This window comes from Ceratotherium simum, chromosome 19, assembly GCF_057802395.1.
Source record: "Ceratotherium simum simum isolate JZ-2026a chromosome 19, ASM5780239v1, whole genome shotgun sequence".
In the NCBI taxonomy this organism is placed as follows: Eukaryota; Metazoa; Chordata; class Mammalia; order Perissodactyla; family Rhinocerotidae; genus Ceratotherium; species Ceratotherium simum.
In genome coordinates, this window is record NC_141918.1 from 55,923,050 (window position 1) to 55,946,713 (window position 23,664).

Sequence of the window (23,664 nt, forward strand, 5' to 3'; positions counted from 1 at the left end):
AAAGCATAATTCAAAAACATAGATTAAAGTAATTTTTTGTCTCTAGATCTATGCTTAAATTGACTTTTTTCTGGCCGTGTGGGAAGGCAATGAAACCAGTTCTCTACCTCCTGCTCTGTCTCTGACTCTCTTCCTCCGTGCATTTCAGGATAATTTTTAATCCATTAATTATTGCATGTAATTTTAGATAACCAGAAGCACTTAGTGTATTTTTATCACATTTTGGAGCAATTTCCAAGAGGAATTGTACAACTTTTCTCCGATATATACCTCTTCACAAGAAAGACAACTGTAAATACACACACGAGACTAAGCCCAGTGTGCTTAGGGAGGTTGTCAGTGGGCTTCAACTGGCCCTAGAATCTCCGTGAGCACCAGCCCCCCTCCCACATGAACCCACCACCCACTGCATGCTTTCAGTTTCAAGCCAACTTCTCTACCTGGTCCATAGCCATCCCCCACATCCCCCCCAACGCTGCCACTCCTAAGATCCTTGTGTATATAGACTAGAAAGGGGCCACCGCCAAGGGACCCTCTGCCAGGAGGGTTGAGTAGTGAGGGTGGTATAAATGGGAGTTAAGGTTTCTTTTTTACTTTGTTGCTAAAAAATATTATACCTGATTTTGAGAAGAAGGATAAATTCTTCTAGTGCAATATTAAAGAACAAAACAAAACAAATACAAACACAGAAAAGAAAACCTTAATTTGAGTATGTGTTAAATGAGGGACATTGTATTGAGTGGGCATCCTTTGGAATTTAGACATTATTGTTGATCATCTCAATCTAGATATTAATCCAGAGATCATGAGAGCTTTTTGTCAAATACCATTCTTATTTACAAAGAATAGCATTTAAAAGAAAATATTGGTTCATTAAGCAGAAATACTTTACAATAGAAAATAAATGTATGAAAAAGTATAGTCATATAAAATAGAAGTATACAGGAAATTTTTCATTCATGTAAAAATTCCATTCATGTAAAGGTTGGTATATCTAAGTTAAGTTAACTGTCTCAACAGAGAGTGAAAAAGGATTGCTTGTTTGGAATGCTATTTTTAAAAAATTAATTCAACTACATTTTGTTAAATGCCCACTATTCCTTGGTTCTCAAATTTTTATTTAGCTGTCAGAAGAATGGAGATGGTTGTTAGGGGTGTTACATTCAGAAATAAAGTTCCGTATTTCATCGAGTCCTTTATTTTCTGCTTCTTCTTTAAATTCTAATTTTTTTTGAGGGAGGGTATGTTGCTTAAATTTAGTTTACAAATAACATCTAAAGGAAGAAAGAATGGATGAGTGAAGCAGCCCCAGAGTGTAATGGTGAGCATTGCTTTAAGAAAATGTAAAACCATCTTCAGTGAGATCCTGCAAACATGAGCCATCTCATGTCAGAGAGCTTTGGATGTCCACACCACGAGCACACCACACACTTCAGGGAATGTCCACACATCTCTCTCCACTCCTCTGACTCCTTCTGTCTAACATGGGCTGGTAGATTTCAGCCACTATGCAGTAAACAGCATGAGGTGTGAGAGCTTCAATCTCAACAACCCTGTGAGCGCCTTCATACACCTTTCGCTCCTAAACACGAGGAAAGAAAAGAGACGATACATGGTTTTCAGGAAGTCACTGATTTGCTCTATTTTTGATAAAATTAATAAGTTATTCAAGGTCACAGTAGTCGATGGGCTGTAGGGTTTCTTCCCAGACTCTGCCTCCTTCTCCAGCCTGATAAAGAGACAGGTCAAGTGGCTGTGTAGGTGCTACATGAGGGCGCTGATGGATTGACCCGGTGGTCAGAGTCTCTTCGTCAAGAATGTGAACTGTGCAGTGAGGAGAAGGGAGGAGATTTGGAGACAATTGTGGGCGTGCAACACGTGACCCCAGGGAGACAGAGTGGGAGTCTTGAAGACTCGCTGCTCCATTGCTCCTTCCCAGTGGTTACAAACCCTGGCAGCACTTTCTTTCCTGCTCTGGCTGCCCGTAAGATTGCTTATTTCCTAATAAAACTCCTCCTTCTCCTCCACTTTCCTATTTGAACGAGTTTGACTGTTTCTGTTCCTTACAACCGAAGGAACCCTGTCTGAGATGGACACCAAAGAAGGAACATTCGACTAACCACCAAACTAAGACTAAGGCACTGATGGTGGCGAAGAACATCACAGCAAAGCCGGCACACGAGTATGATGATGTGATCCAAAGGCTGCTTCAAAGAGGGTGTGCAAAGGCCATGAAAGTGCATATTATGGCCATCAGACGGACTTAAATGTCGTTAATACCAATCTCTGGATAAGCAGGGAAGATCAAGTGGAGATAAACTGAGTGACTGAAAGGTGCAAAGACACACACACACACACACACACACACAAGCTCTGATGGAGATGCCAGCACTGGTTGTTTTTCAGTGAGGGGGAAGTGAGCGGGAACTGAAACAAGATAAAGACAGGATAGAGTAGCAAGAGAGAGGACATATTTTATGGCTAAAATATTACTTCAGTGAACAAAAGGAAAACATACCAAACATCTATCCATCTGAACTTACCTTTTCTAGTGAATTGTTAATTATAAAGACCCGATATACTAGCTCATAGTAATCTTCCATTGATACATTTTCTCCTTTTTGATCTCTGTGTGGTAAATTTGGAGCATGGAGAATCACCAACAAAGATCCATTTACTTGGATTATATTCATGACTGGAGGATCTATTTTTGCTGGAGAAAGAATAGGAAATTTTGACAATTCATTCAAAAAATGTAATATTTCACATGGACACATGCATAATAACAAGTCATTGTTAAATTCAGAGATCTGGCAAAAATTATTGTGAAAAGATACTGCTGACACCTAAAATATAAATATCTGAGAAGTTTCTTTCAAGATAATTTTCTATTTGCGAAGACTGATAGATTCTGTTTCAGCTTTAAGAGGACTTTTATCATCGTTTCCACAGCCCACAGTGATTGTTCTGGAAAACAAAGTCTAAAAAATTATTCAGGTGAGATCTTAGAGTAAGGTCAATATTTTGTAGGTCCTTAAAGATGTAAGATTTCAAAGCAGCTTTCAAGCTGTTTGAAGGTTTGTTGCTATAAAATTAATTTAACAGTATTATGTTATATGCTATGGAACAGCATGGGAAGGATCAAAAGAGGGAATTTTTTGTTTGTGGATTTTGGTATCAATAACCAGATCATTATTAACTAGGAAAGAAAATTAGATAAATTAATAGTCAGTTTAATTTTCCCCAGATTAACTATAGTAATTCTAGGTGGATTTAATTTTCTAATGGATTCTGTTGTGTTCTTGTTTGGTATTCATTGTATATTTTCAGTTTGTAGATTTGGATCTTTTATAATTCTTGAAAATTAGCCATTCTCAGATAGATAGATGATAGATAGATAGATGTGCCTTTCTTCTGGAATTTCAATTCAACATCTGTTAGAATTTCTTATTTGATTCTCCATGTCTCAACTTCTCTTTCATTTTCCACCTTTTTCTCAGCAGAGTGTTCTGAGTGGTTTATTCAGACCTGTCTTCCAGTCCAGCAATTTACTATTCAGTCAGGTCTAAACTGATCCTTAGCCCCCAAATTCAATTTTTTTATTTCAATGATTGTATTTTTTTTAATTTCTATGAGCTCTATTCGAGGCTTTTTCAATCTATCTGGTCTTAAAAAGTAATATGTTGTCCTTTGATTATGTTTTTATTTCCTCTGTTACATCTTTTTTTTGTTTTTTTGTTGTTGTTGTTTTTTTTTGGTGAGGAAGATCAGCCCTGTGCTAACATCTGCCAATCCTCCTCTTTTTGCTGAGGAAGACCGGCCCTGGGCTAACATCTGTGCCCATCTTCCTCCCCTTTATGTGGGACGCCGCCACAGCGTGGCCTGACAGGTGCGTCGGTGCGTGCCCGGGATCTGAACCTGGGCCACCACAGCGGAGCACGTGCACTTAACCGCCACACCACGGGGCCAGCCCCCCCGTTACATCTTTAAACTTATTTATCTTATTATCTGCTTCCAATATTACAAATACTTGATGTGCTGGTCAGGTCAGTGTTTGTTTCTTCCAAACTTGCTTGTGTTGATCCGCATCCTTGTGTTTTTGTCGTGAGCACGTTTCAAGTTGGTACTTTCTTTTTTGTTACTTTTGTTTGAATTTTTAAGTTTTAAACAAACTTTTTATTGACCTATAAGATAAATACAGATAAATAAATAAATCACAAGGCTATGGCTCAACAAATCCTTACGAATAACCACTCACGTATAGCTGCCACCCAGATCAAGAGACAGGACATTACTAGCACCCCAGAAACCTCCTGTTTCCTCCCGTTACTTCACCCCAGAATATAACCACAATTGTCCCGACTTCTACTGCCATGTACAGTCATGCATTGCTTAATGACAGGGATGCATTCTAAGAAATGCATCATCAGGTGATTTCATCACTGTCTGAACATCATAGGGGGTGCTTACACAAACCTAGATGGTGTAGCCTACTACACACCTAGGCCCTTTGGTACTAATCTTATGGGACCGCCATTGTATATTTGGTCTGTTGTTGACTGAAACGTCTTTGTTCAGTGCATGACTGTACACTAGTTTTTGGAATCATACAATATACGTTTTTTTCGTGTGACTTTCACTCCTTCACTTTTATTTATATATATAATTATGGGCTGAATTGTGTCCGCTGCAAATTCATAGGTTGAAGTCCTAACCCCCAGCACCTCAGAATATGATGGTATTTAGAGAAAGGGCCTTTAAAGAAGCACTTAAGGTAAAACGAAGACATCTAGGTGGTAGGGGTGGCCCTAATCCAATATGACTGGTGAAGCCTACAGACACGTGTAAGCACAGAGGGACGACCATGTGAGGGCACAGCAAGAAGGTGGCCATGTACAACCCAAGAAGAATGGCCTCAGAAGAAACCAAACCTGCCAACACCTTGATCTTGGACTTCCAGCGTCCAGAGTGGTGGGAAAATAAATTTCTGTTGTTTAAGTCCCCAGTCTGTGGTGTTCTGCGAAGGTTTTCTCAGCAAACTAATATATGTGTGTGTGTGTGTGTGTGTGTGTGTGTGTGTTCATCCATGTTGTTGTATGTATCAATAGTTTGTTCTTTTGATTGTTGTGTGGTATTTTTTTTTCCTTATTTTTTGCTGAGGAAGATTCACTTTGAGCTAACATCCACTGCCAATCTTCCTCTTGTTGTACATGAGCCGCTGCCACAGCATGGCCACTGACAGACGAACCAAACCTAGGCCGCTGAAGCGGAGTGCACCAAAATCAACCACCGGGCCACCGGGGCTGGCCCTGCTGTGTGGTATTGAATTGTGTGAATATCAGAATTTATCCATTGTGTTATTCACAGACTTTTAGGTTGTTTCTAGTTTTTGGATACTATAAGTGCAGTTGCCATGGGATTCTTGTACATATAACTTAGGAAACATGCATTTTCTTGGGAATACAACTAAGAGTGGAATTGTTGGGTGAGAGACTTTATACAGATTTAGCTTTTATAGATCTTGCCAGTTTTCCGTGGTGGATATACCAATTTATATTCCCTTCAGCAGTATATGAAAGCTCCCATTTTTCATATTCTAACACTTGGCATTATTATTTTTGAAAATTTTATTTCTAGCCATTCTGGTAGGTGTGTGGTACCAATTGATTATGTTTTTAATTTGCATTCCCTGATGGAATTTCATACATTTGTTGGCTATTGGATATCCTCTTTTGCAAAGAGCCTGTCCCCAAGTCTTTGGCCATTTTTTAATTGGTTATCTTGTCTTATTATTGATTTGTAAGAGTTCTTCATACATTCTGGACATGGTCCTTTATCAAGTACATGCGTTATAAATATATTCTCTCTGTGGCTTGCATTTTCATCATTTTAATGGTATATTTTGATAAATGGAAGTTCTTAATTTTATTGTAGTCCAATTCATCAGTTATTTCCTTCATCATTAGTACTTTTGAGAATCTGACCACCCCAAAGTCATGAAAATATCCTCCCATGTTGTTATAGAAGAGCAGACAGCAAGTATTTTCTGCAAAGGGCCAGATAATAAATATTTTAGGCTCTGTGGGCCATATATGTCTTTGTTGTGACTACTTGACTTTTCCATTGTGGAAAGTAGTCATAGACAAAATGTGAATGAATGGGCGTGGCTATGTTCCGATAAAATTTTATTTATAAAAACAGAAGCAGGTCAAACTTGGCCCATAGGATGTAGTTGCCAAGTTTTATTGTTTTCATCCAGCCAGACTTGATTTTGTAAATGGGTGATGCAGGGGGCCAAGATTTATTGTTTTCCCAATTGATCCAGGCTCATTTATTAAAAAGACTGGAGTTACTGAACTGCACCGTGGACATGGATCAAAGGACTATATATGTGTTGTGTTGCTTCTGAACTCTGGTTTAAGGACTGGGCTTTGCTTCTGCAAGGTGTCCTGTGGCACCATCAACCCGGTACAACCCCAAGTTGGTGTTTTCAGAAACACAAAAGTCACGTATATTAGAATCTCAAGCCTTCATGAATTTAGGAAACCCTTGATTTCTAACAGAGCTGAGAATGAAACATACTCTCTTCTTCGTTTTCTATCTTTCGTGCATGGAAGGGTTTTTCCGAATCTGCTCTTTTATTGAGAGTGTAGCCCTTTGAGGATCCAAGACTTTCTGGGGTACTGGTTGTAGCTTGTGCTGGCACAACTTTGTCTTCTGCCCCAGGAATGGCTGTTACCAGCCGGGATCTAGTTACCAAGTCGGCCAACGCCCTCGGGGCAGCAGAACTTCACTCCATTCCCCTCTGGTTCCCTCTGGTTTCCAGCTACTTTGTTTGGGCCCCTGGAAATTTCCTTTACTTTCTTTCATGCTGCTCTGTAGACTTAAAAGAATGTGTTATATTTTATCCAGAATTTCTAAGTGTTTTGGAGGAGGAGGGTCCCTCCCCCCTCAATCTCCTGCTATTTAATCTGGAACCAAAGTTGTTAATTCACTTTTCAGCTATGTTGGAAATTTAGCCTAATGGCATGAAGAAGAAGCCATTTGTTTACACTTTAATCCTGCAAAGTGGTTGATATTTAATCCTGTTTGTTCTTCTTGTGCTCCGAATTCTGGTGGCCACAGACCTCTTGCCTATCACTTGCAAGTTGAGAAGAATAATCAGTTTTGTAGGCTAGTATGAGGTACGATTAATTTTCTCTTCGATTAAAAAAAACATACTTCTAACATGCTTGTCATGTATTTAGCACCAAAAGAAAAGAAAAGAAAGGAAAAGAGAAAAAACAAAAACCCAGTCTTTCTTTTGTGTGACTCAGTGTTTAGACTTAGTTCAATTGGTAGAAATTAGTTGAAGATAAATACTGGCAAGATTAAATACTGTTGCATATTTTTTTCCACTAAAATATTTATATTTAAACTGACTAGTATTTGCCTTTTCTGGCCCAAGCTACGATTATTGAAGAATTTCTTTTATCATATGCATACAGAACCTATCCTCTGAATGTATGAATCCATTACCTTAGATTTTGATTGTTTAATGTGATACTTGATCCTGACTACAGGTGAAGTGCATGGCCCAGAAACACCAGTGGGTCTGGCCGCAGTCATCACAGGGGGCCTGGTGTGTGGCCTATGACGCTGGGCTTTGTAACTGAGTGACCATTCCTGACCCAGTCAGCAGACTGTGATTGTGTTACAATGGCCAGTTTAAGGTTACTTGACCATTTAACTCAATGACTGCTCTCTCCTCGAAATATCCTCTTCCCATGGCGTTCATGATTATAACAGTCCACTGACTTTCTCCTCTCTCTTTGGCTATTTCTTATCAGTCTCCTTTTAGGATATATCTTCGCTACTCAGGCATCTTTTGTTGGGATTCCCTCAATACCTGGTCTTACTCAACACTCCCTCTCAGTCAACACTCGCTTCCCAAGTAATTCTATCAATGTCCATTGTACTATATGCAAATGACTCAAAAATTTGTCTCTGATAGAGTCCTAGATCTGTATAGCCATTTCCCTTGGATGTCTGAAAAGCACCTTAAACTCAATATATTCAAAACTGAGCTCATGATCTCAATTACCCTGCACCCCATCAAACTGGGCTTTTTCCATCAAACCCCATCAAAAACATCTCAGTGACTGATCTGGTTATGCAAGCCAGAAATTTAAAGGTCGTCTTTGACACATCCTTCTGCCTTACCACTATGTCCAACCTATCACCCAGTCCTGCCAATCCTTCCTAGCATATGTCTCTCCAGAGACCAATTTTCTACAGCCCTTTTCATTATCCTGATTCAAGCCAAGTCCTGTCTCCTTTAGACTATGACAGGAACCTGCTACCTCACTTACCTGTATCCACACTGTTCTTTTTCTGAGCTGCACCCCCAATTATAGCCAAAGTAATCTTTACACAAACCTGATCATGTGGCCCCCTGATTTTCCTGGAGGAAGTCATAACTCCTTCACAGACAGTTCTCATTCCTGCCCCGCTCCAGTGGCACCTCACCTCACACTCCCTCCTGCCTGCCCTTCTTCACCACGCCGCTCATTCAGGCTCTGGCATCTGCCCTGCTTCCTCCGGCCTGGGATGCACCACCCTCTGTGCCCCGTTAACCTCTACTCTTCTTTAGACATCAGCTCCAGTGTCGTTTCCCCGAGATGCTTTTCCAGATGTCCCTGTCAGGTCCCCCCCTTGACTAGGCTCTCACAGCGCTGGGCAGCTCTTTTGCACCCTTTGGTACCGTTGGTGTCATCTCACGTTTGTTTGTGTGGTTACGATATTACTGACTGTCTTCCTCATCAACAGAAGGCACTCTGAAGAAAGAGGCTTCTTTGTGTCTGCCGTGCTTGCCGTTTTCCCCGTAGGACCCGGTGTAACGCCTGGAACCTAGTGCACGCCTTAGAAATACTTGCTGAATGAATAAAGAGGCAAGGTAATTATTTAATCTGACCTCAGCCCACTCCATTAGAAAATCAGACCTACTCCAAAACTCCACAACTATTTTTAATCCAAGAAATTCTCGGGTTAGATAATGCTGAAATCTTATTGAGCCTCAAATGCTGCTTTTAACTTAAGAAGCTTTCTTTTTGTTTTTATCTTGCTTTGTCTCTAGATAGATACCACGACCCAGAACTTCTGAACCTAAAATAACACTCTGCTGCTCAGAAACAGGTCTCAAGTGAGTCAATGCATCCAGTTGGCTCATTAGGCCCGTATCACAGACTCAGGGAACATACTGTCCTAATATCCTAGAAAAGTGTTTTTCAAAACACATTCTTCAGAAAGCCTCGGGGGCTCCGGCAGGAGAGGGCAGAGCTGGAGGGTGAGGATCAGCTGAGTGGGCAGGCCTCTGCAGGAGGAGCTCCAATTTCAACTGTTTACGCACTGGGTTTCTTACTCTTCTAGCTAAGAGGTCCTGGCATGAGGCATTTTTAGCTTTTTTTTCTTAATGGGGATGGTCGTATAGAAAGAACACAAACTCTTCTTAACTCAACACTACCTCAATTTAAATAGAATTGAGCCAAAGCCTTACCTCACCTCAGCTCACGTCTTTGGCTGATCTTACCACCTAGCCTAATGGATCACACTGGAGAAGACTTCATTTGATGAATAAATTTGAACTTGACCCCATTTCTAAGCTTGAACATAGTAATTAACTACTCTGCAAATACACTCCTCACTGGTATATACCAGTTTACTCGTGCAATCTCCTTTTCCTTAACTAGAGAATTGTTGGTAGATTGTACTGGGCTTGAATCTCAAGTTATTCCAAGAAATAATGTGCTGGATACCATGGATGGTTTGCTCAATTCCCAGTCCACTCTCCTGCTAGTTGAAAGTTGGAAAACTCAAAATGTCTTTTTCTAACCTTCATTGCATCCAGCATTTTGGATATGATCCAGTTAGTTTGGATTTAACTGGACATTGCACCAGTTAGATCATTAGGGTGAGATGTGGAAGGCAAGTGAGGTAACAATGCTACGAGTTTTAAGCTACATCTTCCTTTATCCTTCCCCAAGGGGTAATTGTGAACTCGAGAAAGGTTAGTACAGACACTTTGGCCAATGGACCCTAATTCTGAGTTGACAGTAATCCTTGGCAACTCAGAATGCCATCGTGGATTCTAGTCAGTAAGGTAATAAAAGCAAACTCAATGAGATATACACAACTGACAGACTCCATTTCCATTTTGGTTCCCTGATCTGTGGTGTGAAAGTTGTTATGCGATGAAAGCCCAAGAGAGAGCCAATGGAATTTCTCCTTTGTACAAAACAGAAAATTAAAAGTACTACTGTCTTGGGCTGGCCTAGTGGCGTGGTGGTTAAGTTTGTGCACTCTGCTTTGGTGGCCCACAGTTCACAGGTTCAGATCCCGGGCATGGACCTATGCATGGCTTATCGGGCCACACTGTGGCAGGCGTCCCACATATAAAGTAGAGGAAGATGGGCATGGATGTTAGCCCAGGGCCAATCTTCCACAGCAAAAAACAGAGGAGCATTGGCACCGGATGTTAGCTCAGGGCTCATCTTTCTTGCCAAAAAAAAAAAAAAATAAGTACTACTGTCTCCTTGGGGAAACTGCAGAGATTCGTACATCCAAATGCCTTGAAAGACGCAGAGGTAGTGAGATGTAGCACTTCCCCATTTAACTCATTTATTTGAATTTTACCTGCCTCCCTACCCAACCCCCCCCAAAAAAGATGGATCTTGAATAATAAAAGGGATAATTGTAAATGTGCTCAGGTGGTGACCATGGTGTAATTGCTATTCAGTATGGTGTCTCTGTTCTGGAGCCAATCAACACAGCCTCTGATACACAGCTATTGATTTGGAGAATGATTTTTCTCCTTCCTTGGTCCAATAATTAGAAAGCACCAGAACAGTTTCCTTTTACTTGGCTTTCATTGACACCCTGGCTCTCTGTCACATACAGTCTAGTCTTTGATCTTTGATCCATGGTATACCATGTTGGCCCACTAAATTGATCACACGACACTGATTGTACTTGGTGGCCTAGAGGACCATGCACTGCAGACGCTTTAGTAAGACACATGGAAGCAGAATGCTGCAGTTAAATTTCCTCGGGGTTCATTGAGACATTTCCTCTCAAGTGAAAGACAAATTGCTTCTCTTTCTATCCCCTACTGCTAAGAAAGCTTCACTGGGCTTGTTGGGCCTCAATGAACGTTGGAGGGAACACATACCACATTTAGTTGAGCTACACATCTGCAAAGTAACCCATGGGATTTTCAGCTTTGAGAGGAACCCAAACTAAGAGACACACTTCTCAGCCGGTCCACGTTGCCAAGAAGCAGCCCTACCACTTGTCTTTTATGATCCAGAAGATCCAACAGTCTTCAAAACATCTATGGCAGACCACAATGCTATGTAGAGACTGTGGCAATTCCAGGCCCCTGGATTTTTGGAACAAGGTCATACCCTCTTCAGCAAATAATTATATTTCCTTTGAGAAAAAACCGCAGACTTCCTTCTTACTGGGCCCTGATAGAAACTGAACCCCTGACCTTGGGACATCAAGGAACCATGGGACCTGAGCTTCCTATTATGACCTGGATGTCCTCTGATACACCTAGTCATAAATTGCACAGAAATATGCCAGCATTAAGTGGAAAAGTGTTATGTGAGCCCAGCCTCTAGCAGGTCTTAACATCGAACTAATTTGTGAAAGTAGGTTGCCCATCTTCCCAGTGCATCTTTACCTACTGTCTTATTACTTCTACCTCCCCTATAATTATGGGTTCTTGAGGAGTTCCCTACGACCAGTTACCTTAGGAAGAAAAAAAAAGGAGCTGGTTTCCAGAAGGTTCTGCATGACATGATGGCACTGGTCAGAAGTGGATGGCTGCAGCATTATATACCACCCAGGTGCTGGCAGAGGTCTGGAGAAGAGGTATACACACAGACCCCTAACCAAGTATTTCTGCGTCCATGTGAATGCAAGGCAAAAGCCACCTACCAAAAGGAAGCTCTCAAAAATCTAGGTGGGTATGGAATCCCAAGGGACCCAGAATAGCCAAAACAATCCTGAAAAAAAAGAACAAAGTAGGAGGACTCATGCTCCCCAATCTCAAAACTTACTACAAAGCAACAGCAATCAAGACAGTGTGGTCCCGGCTCAAGGATAGACATATAGATCAATGCAACTGAATTGAGGAACCAGAAATAAACCCACAGGTCTATGGTCAACTGATTTTCAACAAAGGTGCCAAGATCATTCAACAGGAAAAGAATTATCTTTTCAACAAATGGTGCCAGGACAACTGGATAGCCATATACAAAAGGATGGGGTTGGAACCTTGCTTCACACTATATACAAAAATGGACTAAAAACAGATCAAAGACCTAAATGTAAGAACTAAAACTATAAATCTCTTAGAAGAAAACTTAGGGTTTTAAACCTTCATATCCTTGGATTTGGCAAAGGATTCTTAGATACGCCACCAAAAGCATGAGCAACAAGAGAAAAAAATAGATAGATTGGACTTCATCAAAGTTAAAACCTTTTGTGCTTCAAATGACCATCAAGAATGTGAAAAGACAAACCACAGAATGCGAGAAAATATTTGAAAATCATATATCTGATAAGGGACTGGTATCCATAATTTACAAAGAATTCTTACAACTCAATACTAAAAAGACAAATAATCCAATTTTAAAAATGGGCAAAGGGGGGCTGGCCCGGTGGCCTAGCAGTTAAGTTTGTGTGCTTCGGTTTGGTGGCCCGGGGTTTGCAGGTTCAGGTCCTGGGCACAGACTGACGCACCACTTATCAAGCCATGCTATGGCGGCATCCCATATAAAGTGAAGGAAGATAGGCACAGATGTTAGCTCAGGGCCAGTCTTCCTCAGCAAAAAGAGGAGGATTGGCATCAGATGTTAGCTCAGGGCTGATCTTCCTCACACACAAAAAAAATGGGCAAAGGATCTGAATAGACAATTCTCAAAGGGATATACACAATGGCCAACAAAGACATGAAGAGATGCTCAACACTGTTAATCATCAGGGAAATGCAAATCGAAACCACACGAGATACCACTTCATACCCACGAGCACAGCTGTAATCAACAAGTCAGGTGAGTGTTGCTGAGGACGTGGAGAAATGGGAACACTCGTACACTGCTAATGGGATGTGAAACGGTGCAGCTGCTTTGGAAACCAGTGTGCAGTTCCCCAAATGATTAGACGTAGAGTCTCCACGTGACCCAGCCATTCCACTCCTAGAAATATACCTAAGAGAAATAAATAAAAACGTATGTCTACACAAAAACTTGCACATGAATGTTTACGGCAGCACGTTCATAATAGCCAAAAGGTGAGAACAACTCAAATGTCCATCAGCTGATGGATGGAGAAACAAAATGTGGTCCATCCAGACAACGTGGCCACAACAACGAATGAAGTGCTGACACACGCTACAACGTGGATGAACCTTGAACACGTTATGCGAAATGAAGGAAGCCAGTCACAGAGGATCACGTATTATATGATCCCACACATATGAACCATCAAGAACAGGAAACTACAGAGACAGAAAGTAGACTGGAGGTTGCCTAGGGCTGCGGGGCTGGAGGAGTGAGCGAGGAGGAGGATGAGCCAAAGGGCGTGGAGTTTCTTTCTGAGGCGATGAGAATGTTCTAATTGACTGTGGGTGACGGTTGTGTATATCTGTGAATATACTAGACACCACTGAATGGTACACATTATATGGGTGATTGTAAGGGATGTGAATTATATCTCGATATAGCTATTTAAAAAAAAAAAAGTGGAGGCAGTGAGAACCGCTTTCCCCCGTGTCCCACACCTGCTCCATGGGCTCATGAACGAAATGGCTGTGTGAAAGGGATGGAGGCTATACGTAGACTCAACAATACGGACTTCCCTTTGCCAAAGCCTGATGGACACTGCTGAGCGTTCAACTCCTCAGTAAGGAGGACGAATGCTGAACCCCTAGTACAGTTCATTTTAGGTAGGTTTTTTTGTGTGTGTGTGTGTGTGAGGAAGATTAGCCCTGAGCTAACATCCATTGCCAATCCTCCTCTTTTTGCTGAGGAAGATTGGCCCTGGGCTAACATCCGTACCCATCCTCCTCTACTTTATATGGGACGCCTCCACAGCATGGCTTGACAAGTGGTGCGTCGGTGCGCCCTGGGATCTGAACCTGCAAACCCTGGGCCGCCGAAGCGGAGCGCGTGCACTTAACCGCTGCGCCACAGGGCCAAGGTAGATTTTTTTATCCCTTCCAGTAGGGAGGGGACGAGAGACACTGGAGCCGACACTCCTCTGGTAATAGATTTGTCTTTGCTGCTTCAATGCTCTAATCAGCAGTCCCCCTGACCACCATGGGGGTAGTGAATGCCTTCTTCATGAGTACAGCAGCCCAAGACACATTGCTAATGACAAGAGAACTAAGTTAATGTGGAAGAAGTGAAGTAAAATCTCATACCCACAGGAATATTTGGCCTTACTATATATCCCATCACTCAGAAGTCCCTGGCCTTATAGGAAGGTAAAGTGGATAACTGAAAACTCCGTTTGAGAGACAACACCCTGTGAGGTGGTACATGAATCGGTATATGCTCTAATCTTGTGACCAGTAAATGGTGCTATGTCTTCCACAGACAGAATTCACTGGCCTAGGATACAAGAAGTGGAGGTGGAGTCATAGTCAATGACTCAAGAAATGGTTTGTTTCTCGTACACTTGATCCCTAACTCTTCTGGGTTATGACAACAATGGTTTCAAAGAATTGGGAGTCGAGCCTCCTGACCATTTGGAGCTCTTCGTGCCATTCAACCAACAGGAGACAATGAGGGCCTGTGCGGTCTAGGGCGACTGGTTCTGACTGTCGATGGGAAAGGGAGCGGGGTCAGGCGGGGGTATGCCTGGCATCCTCAGGGTGCCCCCTAGAACGCCTAGATTCAGTGACAAAAGTAACCTCAGATCATGTCAAGCTAATAACGGCAAGACCAAAAGGACTCAAACTCCTCCAGAATGAAGAGCTGAGGTGGAGGCTGGAAAGAAATTGAACATTGAATTAATAACGAGAGAAGAAGTTGTGAACACTAACCACAGCTCCGTGACTGGTTACTGTTATGAGGACTGCAGTAAATACCCATGTTTTCTTTCTTGTTTTGTTATGTATATCTTTGCCTGTGTACATTAAATACTTTGTTTTTTCTCTTTCCCTTTTGTCTACTATTTTCTATAAGGTCTGTTGGTAATAGCTTATCTTATAATTTACCTTTTAAGTTATAATATATTATTCTGGGATTATGACTAAATTAGAAGAAGAAAATACATCATTGTGAAATGGATTCAAGAGCACTTTTGGTCTCCCCTTTTGGGGAGGTGACTAAAAGTCTTAATTTTCAGAACAGAAAATTCTTCTAATGAGTATTTTCAGGAACTTAATCCTCATGCTTAGGAAGGGACTAGGGCAATGTGACTCCTTTTCTGCTATCTAAAAATACTTCTTTCTTCTAGGAGAGAACAACCTGGCGGGGGGCGCTGTGGCTCTGCAGTCAGACGCAGCAGAATTTGAATCCTGACCTGGGTTATGCAGCCTCTGAGGCCTGGACAACGGCTGGAGTCTCCGTGCCTCGATTCCCTGGGCTGTGAAGTGAGGGTGGGGAAAACCACCTTCTCGAGCTGTTCCGAGAACTAGATCAAATGAGATGAGGGTGTGGACCTCTGCGAGGCCCCGGGCCTGGCAGCCTGCCCCACTCTCGGAGGGCAGTGCCAGCGCAGGAAGGAGAACCAAAGAAGCTCACAGCACTCACTTTCCCACCAGGGCATGAACCGCTGCGTCATGGTCCAGCCGGAGAGGATCCCAGCCCAGGCCGTCCTCACCCGCCCGTAGTAAGGCTCCTGTATGTCTGACGTTTCGTTGGTTAGGTCACAGAAGAATTCTTGAATGCCCCAGCAGTCCGCCTTATTGTTCCATTGTCTCTGTCCATACCTACAGAAGGGAAAAGACAAAGAGCTGAGTTTCTTTTTTTTCGCAGAAGGAGACTTCAGTTTTTCAGTTTATTAATTTTTCAGACTGGTTGAAATTTCTCCTCCAACATCAGTACCACTGTGAAAGCTTATGGCTACTCCTCATTGTCTTTAAAAACAACTTCTTCTTAACCAAAGTGCCATCTTGCTGAAAGATAAACTCAAGCCTGACACCTTCTGTGTCACCGCCTCAGAGTTTTTGGTTTTTAATACTCAGTGGAGTTTTTCTTTTGGTGATTGGACCGTCTTCCGTTTTTGAGTGCTATCTCTCCACATCCATGATGTCTCTGAGGTTTCACCCTTTTGTGGTTTTCTTCACTTCTCATCATCAGCTTGCTGTTGAGTAATGTGGCTGATTCTGAGAAGTTGCTACCGCTTTTCATCTCAGGTGAAGCTTGCTCAACACATCTGTTCAAGCTCTTCATTGAAAGGAGCGGGGGTTGTAGTGACGGCTTTATAAGGACTCCTGTAATGAGGGGCTGGGAGGGAGGAAGAGAACCCATCAAGAAGGTAGTTTGGCAAAGAGGCAGATAGATGATCCGGTCTAAGGCAATGGGATGGTGTGACAGCAAAAGGGAAGATTAACGCTTCAGAAAATGCAATAAGATGATGGTGGCAACAGCAGGAATTAGAGGCTGGGAGAAAGGCTTCCAAAATATTTGTTGAAGGACTTGAAACATGGCTTTCTAGGCGTATAATGAGGGATATTGCTGGTGTCTGTACTCTGAAAACTGTGTGATGAGAGCAGTTTCATTATATCACAAGTTACCATTAAAGCAGAACAAACAACGTATATTGAGGACAATTTAATGTTTTTTAATTGTTATTTATTGATGAGACACTGTCTTTGCTAGCTGAATTTAGCTATGACTGGCTTCTCTTTTTCTTATTTATTTTTTTATTATATTTTTTGTGAGGGAGATCAGCCCTGAGCTAACATCTATTGCCAATCCTCCTCCTTTTTTTTCCCTTTTTTTCCCCAAAGCCCCAGTAGATGTATGTCATAGTTGTGCAGCCTTCTAGTTGCTGTATGTGGGACATGACCTCAGCATGGCCGGAGAAGCGGTGCGTTGGTGCGAGTCTGGGATCTGAACCCGGGCCGCCAGTAGCAGAGTGCGTGCACTTAACCGCTAAGCCACGGGGCCGGCCCCACTGGCTTCTCTTTTAATGTGATACGTTGTTTTTCGTCCTATCCCAAGTGGGAAAGATATTCACAATAGACCCATGCAAACTGGGTAGAACCAAAGTGAAAGATTTCAAAAATACGATTCTGCCTTGTGCTGTTGAAAATACCATCTAGACTGGAATAGACCCAGGAGTTCTGAATTTTATACCAGTCTGGAGGCCCTCTGTAAGAAAAAGAATTACAAGTATGAAATTCTTCCTGAAGTTTAATCTTCATTAGTTTCATGGTAAAACAACTTCTAATCCACTTTTATGTTGGACCACAAATAGGCCCACTTTGGACCTATTTACGCTGCCTAAGAGGGAAATATAAAAGGGGCGCCAACCCTATCACCCACGTGCTGGAAACATCTCCAACTGTGCACAAATCTGTGTGGAGAATGGAGAAATCTTTCTTGTGAAGATTTGTAACTTTTAGAGTTGCTACACAAAATATATTGAGAAAAGCAGTGGCAATTAAAGACTGAGAAACTTCTGGGGCCGGTCCTGCTGAAGTCAGCAAGAGGTTAATGAATGGGAAAATCTGACCCTGGACCTACCACCTCGCTGGAGAGATATGGATGAAGTTATGAAATAAAAATTGCTATTTTGGTCTGCATCTGATTTTCTGAATTTCTAATGAAAAACCGTGAAAGCTAAACTGTAATATCTCCTGCCTCAGGCTTAGCCAGCATTTCGAACTGTGTAAAAGGAGAAAGAGCCTCAAAATCCCCGGGAAATGTGTAAGTGGGAAAACCTGCCATTTGCGTATCAGGAGCTTCTGTTTCCAGGCCTCCATCCAGGGAAGGAGTTGGTTATATCTGAGCCTTGGCAACCATCCTCCAGAACTAGCCTGAAGGTCACTCGAGAGGAACGAGAGGCAGCACATTCTCATTTGTGTCCAGCTTTACGGGAGCCTCTAATTTTGAAAAGAATTTTCTAAATAGTAAGCCAACTCTTAAAAAAGACTTTTAAATTAAAAATGTGTTTTACACACTGACCTCCATGTGTCCCACAATTTCTTTCTCAAGCTATCAGTAGTGTCAACTTGAGTCCCTACTATGTGCTAAACAAGTCGCTTCCAACGTTCACTCAGCAAATGTGTATTGAGAGCCCCCACATGCCAGGCTCTGCGTGGAGCCAAAGGCTGTGCTTGTGAGGTCTCAGTGGGTCTCCGAGGGATGAAGTGTGTCCCTAGCAGCCTGCATGTCATCGTGCATTTTGTGTCACTAGGCAGCCTTCAGGGGAGACAAGACACTTCTGTCCCTACCTCTGTTCTTCTCAACCCCTCTGAAACTTTTGAAAAAATCTCAGATCCTAACACTCCGTTGCATTCCAGAACACGTTGCCCCAGTGGCCACCTCTGTCAGCTGGAGGAAACTCAAATCACTTACATTTTATACTGCACAAAATAGAGACTGCTGTTGCCGGTACAAGCCCGCCCAGGGCGCCAGTGCAAGACGTTGTGAAAATTGTGGGACTGGAAATGTACCCTCTGAGGCCTTAGAGACGCCGGGGCTGGCTGAGCTCCTACAACGATAAGAGAATGAGAAGCACTGAGTTCTGATGCGAGCGTCATCGTCATTAGCAGTAGTTTTCAATGTTAACACCTGCATCAGGACCCCCTCAGTGGTTGCTGTAGTGCAGATGGGGGATGTGGAGCCCAGGAATCAACATTTTGATTCTTAAACATAATGACTTTGATGCCCGCTAAAATTTCAGAACAACTGTGTTCTGGACTAAAAAACATAAGTGATATCCTCCTGCCCCTTTCTCAGGCTGCAGGGGAAGTAAACAGCAGTGAAAAAATGTTGTCCTTGGTCCCTTCCCCAGCGGTGATGGAACGCAACCACTGTGACGAAAGGGTCACACCACGGCCGCTCGCCCACCTTCCCAGGAGGCCCGGATGACCAATAACTTGGAAGCAGATTTTTACCTGGGATCACTTTTGGCTCCAGGACCTCAGCCCCACACTCGGTGGGCTTTCCCCGGTTCCCAGGCTCTCACTCCATCTCTGAGTCCTGCCTCACGTCTTCCACCTCTCCCGGCTGACCTGGCTTTGTCCCAGCTGTCCCACTCCTGAATGGCCGCACTCACTTGCTGGTGCCCTGGCTCCAACCCCCCCACGATTGCTCAGGTGCCCTGGTCCACGCTGTGGAGGGAGACCGCCCAAGACCCTGCCGTGGGGCTGGTGTTGCTGAGAGTCCAGACAGTAATCATGGTGGGAAAGGGGGCACTTTCACACCGGCATGCCTTGTGCTTTCTTCCTCAAACCATGCGACACGGGTGGCCCAGTCTCACCTGCACTTAGTCATGTGGAGGCTGGAGAACTTTGACAAAATTTTATTCTACATTCTGAAGGAAACCATAAAATGTCACCCCAAAATATACCGCTGTGACAGAAAAGCTATTTTGAGCTGCAGGCAATTAAGAAGCAGCAGGAAAAGCTCTCTCTACCCTCCCCCGTTTCTGCCTAAAGGCAGGATGTAAATTCTCCTTTTACCGGAGACAGACTCTTATCAGCACCAGAGGAGTCTGCACACAAACCTTCCTCCATTCGCTTCCTCCCATGTATTCACTTCCCACAGTTGGCTGCCCTTGGAAGCCTAGAACTGCTTCCCTTTGTCCTGCTGTGTCTCTACAGATGTATTGCTCTTTGTCAAGGTGCTATCTAAGCTGGAATTCCAGGCCGCCACTTGGAGTTACTCTTGGTTTAGGTTTCTCCCTCGCGGTGTGAGCTGCATGAGTTAATAAACTGTTTGTTTTTCTCTTGTTAATCTGCCTTTTTGTTAAAGCGTCCCAGCTGAAAACCCAAGATGGGCAGAGGTAAAGCCTCGCCTCCTGACAGGCCTGAAGTTTCTGAGGAGACATGGGAAGCTGGGCGGAAGGGGGAGGCAGGAAGCCCACCCTCTATCTCTTCCCTGACCTCATCTTCTGCACCTCCTCCTGGCTTCTCCAGAGTGGTCTCCTTTCCTGCTCCACCGTGCTGGGGGTGGTCCCACCTGAGGGTCTCTGCACTGGCCCTTCCCTTTCCCTGGAATATTCTTCCCTGGATTTCCACATGCCTCATCTCTTCATCTCCTTCAAATCTTTGCTCAAGTATTGTTAAGCTGGAAGAAAAGACTCCTAGGCCCATGATCTCAGCTCTGAACATTCCAGATTTGTTATGTTCTAATGAACAGGGCTGTTGCCTTAGGTATTTATTTATACCAACAAAATAATGTTAATACTGTTATTTGTTTTTTGTTTTATGTTTTGGATCTCCTCCAGTGCATCAAATGGGGAGTGTACTTGGAAAGAGTTGTGGGAGATCAAGATTTGGCCACCCTGAAATATATCTCTTTACCTTGATTGTTTTCTCTGACAGACATTTGACCTCCCCCACTAACTGCCTAAAGAATTTGACGTAGAAGATCTGTTCCAGGAAGGAGTTACTATCTGATGGCTGTAATATAATGTAAAATAGATGTTACAATAGGACAGGCACCAACAAGCCCGTCTTATCAAAAATTCTGTCTCTCTGGCCACATTCTCTGGATGGCCCTGCAAGGAGTTGCCAGACAAACATTTACATTTATATGGGAATTCTCCATTTGTAAAGGTATCTCCCTCTCTGTATTGGGAAGACGGGAGATGACCTCATTTCTAGAAACTTATCAATGTGGAAGGTGAGGCCTTAAATCTGCATAATAACCTTACTCTTGTTTACTGTGCTTTAGTGGTAATCTCCTGTAACTGACTCCCCCACTCCCAACATCCTCCTTTGTCTTTAGTTGAAGATGGTATTTAAGATGAGAATCTCTGCTATTGTGTTGAGCAACTCAGTGTCCCTGGTTTCTCCCACGTATACATGTTATTAAACTTGGTATTATTTTCTCCTGTTAACCTGTCTTGTTAATTATTTGGCCAGCCATAAGGACCTTAAAGGAAAGGGCAGAGGGGGATTCTCCCTCTTCCCCCACAGAGTCTATGCCACCACTGATTCTGCTCACCAAATCACTACCTAATCAATCATATTTAGGACATAAAAATTCCAGAAGTTTTCAGGATATGACAGGCACAGTTTCCTGGAGACCCTGCTCAGAGTTGACTTTACCCTGAAGATCGATGGCTCAGTGCCCCTTGTCTCATCTGTCTGTGCATTTCTTCTCTCACTTCTGTGACACCACCCCTGCTACCCGCATCAACAATAACAGCAAATGACTGTTCCAGACACAGAGGGGCTTCACCCTCATTGACTCAGTCAATCTGCCCAGCTCTTCTGTTGCCAAGGTGCTATTGTCATCTTCCTTTTTCCGACTAAAAAACCAAGCCTTGGACAGGTGGAGGAACTCGCGCAGCAGCAGATCGTGAAGCAGATTTCTCACGCAGGCAGTCTGACCTAGAGCCTACCTCTCATGTCCCACAGAAAACCAAGAGCCTAGCCTGGGGGAGAGGAGCTCATGGAGGAGCAGAGCAATGAGAGGCTGAAGGATGCTGTTCCTCCTCCTCCTTCTTTCCCTCTTCCTCCTCCTCCCCTGGCTGGCATTCATTGATCATTGGACATATAAGAGCATTAAACATATATCAGGAACTGTGCCCAAGGCTTTCCATCTTGCTTCATTCTCACAACCACCGATAGGGTAGGTATTTTTATTAGTACACTTTACAGATGGGGAAACTGAGGCTTGAGGACACTGCATATCTTGCCCAAGGTTACAGGCCTGTAAGACGCGGAGCCAGGACCATTTGTAGCTCTTGACTTCCCACCATGTTTTGCTAATTGAGTCCTTGGTATCACCTTGGTATCACCTTCTCAAATCCACACCTTTCTGGGGGACAGAGGCTTGAATTGTTTTGTATTATCAGTCACTGGGCGCCTGTCCAGTCTTGGGAAAGTTACTTGAACCCCTTACACTAAGGTAACCCTCTGTTAACTAGGGGTTCTAAGGCCTTGTTCAGAGGTGTGGTGGGGTGATAAGATGCTCTGTGCTCTGAAAAGTTCTCAGTGAACATCAACAGCAGATTCTCACATGTTTACGATCTCTATTCTGTGCCAGGCACTGCCCTAAGACTTGGCATATATTAACTCATTTAATCCTCAAGTGACCTACAATCCCCATTCTGCAGATGAAGAAATTGAGGCACCAGGTTAAGTCAATTGCCCACGGTCCCTAGATAATAAACAGCAGAGTTGAAATCCAGACTCAGCGTGGCTTAGGAGCCTGCGCTGGCAACCGCTATGCTATCGTGTCCCAGGAAGGCAAAAGAAACACTCAGGAGATGGAGAGATGGATGTACCTCTGCCGTGGTTGGAGTTTTCTGCCCCCACTAGAGTGCCTCCTCTTTAGTAGCAGCTCATTAAGTCCCGTGGAGTTATTCAGGCTGCAGATAGAAACTGCCCACAGGTCTGCTCTGACCATTGTGTCACAAAAGATACTGAAATTTTTACAAAGCCCAGAGAAGCGCCATTGCCATTTCTGACAGTCCCTGGAGCAGGCTCAGATGACAAAGCTGTGAGCAATTAAAAGAAAAGCAGCACTTACCGACCACTTGAGTCAGGGAGACACTGACGAGGAAGCCTAGAAAACAGTGTTGGGGTGTCATGGCTGTGCTGTGACTGCCGGACAACTGGGGTTCCCCGCAATGACAGAAGAGGAAGCTGGGGTCCTCACGCTGCACACTCCCTCCTGGGTTCAACCACAGTTCCTTGAAGCAGCTGAATCTCATTTTGCTAATACATTATATTATTTTATTATTTTAGAGGAATTAGAAAAGCGTAAGGATCACTTCAAATAACATTTGCTCTTAGTGACTCTGATGTGGAAGTTTGTTTTTGTTGGGACTGGGGCTTTGTTAGCTGTGAAAAGGCAAAACACTGAGATTTGGCGGATGGAGGGCAGGGGAGGGCAGGGGAGGGTGAGGAACCCTGCAGGGTGCTGGCGGGGGTGGGAGTGAGCCACCTGTGAGGCCTCCAGGGGAGCTGGCCCTGGAGGCAGGGAGCGGCCAGCGACCAGGACTTGGCCACAGGTGATTTGAGTGATCGATGCTCGGCAGGTGCAGCTCTCAGGGCCCCTTGGCGGTGGTTCAAGCAGGTGGGGTCCCCAGTGGATTCTTCCTTCTCCTCCCTTCTCCGAGGCTCCCCGACACCCCCGACCCCACCCCAAGACACTTCACCCTCTGCACCCCCGGCTCCGCACAGGGCTCCCTGCCACACCCCCTTCCCAACCGCGTGGCCCTGGGCCCCACTCAACCAGTGCTCTTCCTTTCCCATCCCCACCCTCAGTTTCCAGCAGTCTGATGAGATTTTGAGCTATCGAACCAAACGTGTCCTTAAAAGGATGAATGTGGAGAACAATGACTTTGAGCTGCATTAGATCTTTTTCATATCTTCTTTGAAATCCAAACGAACTGGGTCATCTGTTCTTTGCCCATGAGTCATTATATCATCTTTCTTATGAAATGCTTTTACCACATGTTTTTGAGGCACTAAAAGTATAC

At 43.6% G+C, this 23,664-nt stretch overlaps 1 protein-coding gene across 1 annotated transcript; it reads right to left on the reverse strand.

The window, feature by feature from the left end:
• Positions 1-470: 470 nt before the first annotated feature.
• IL22RA2 (interleukin 22 receptor subunit alpha 2) lies at positions 471-22,967 on the reverse strand. The gene is made up of 5 exons (XM_014781061.2): positions 22,710-22,967; positions 18,579-18,714; positions 15,804-15,982; positions 2,544-2,713; positions 471-1,582 (listed from the first exon to the last, which is right to left on the reverse strand). The coding sequence occupies exons 1-5, from the start codon at positions 22,891-22,893 to the stop codon at positions 1,433-1,435; spliced, it is 819 nt and encodes a 272-aa protein (XP_014636547.2). The 5' UTR covers positions 22,894-22,967; the 3' UTR covers positions 471-1,432.
• Positions 22,968-23,664: the final 697 nt, after the last annotated feature.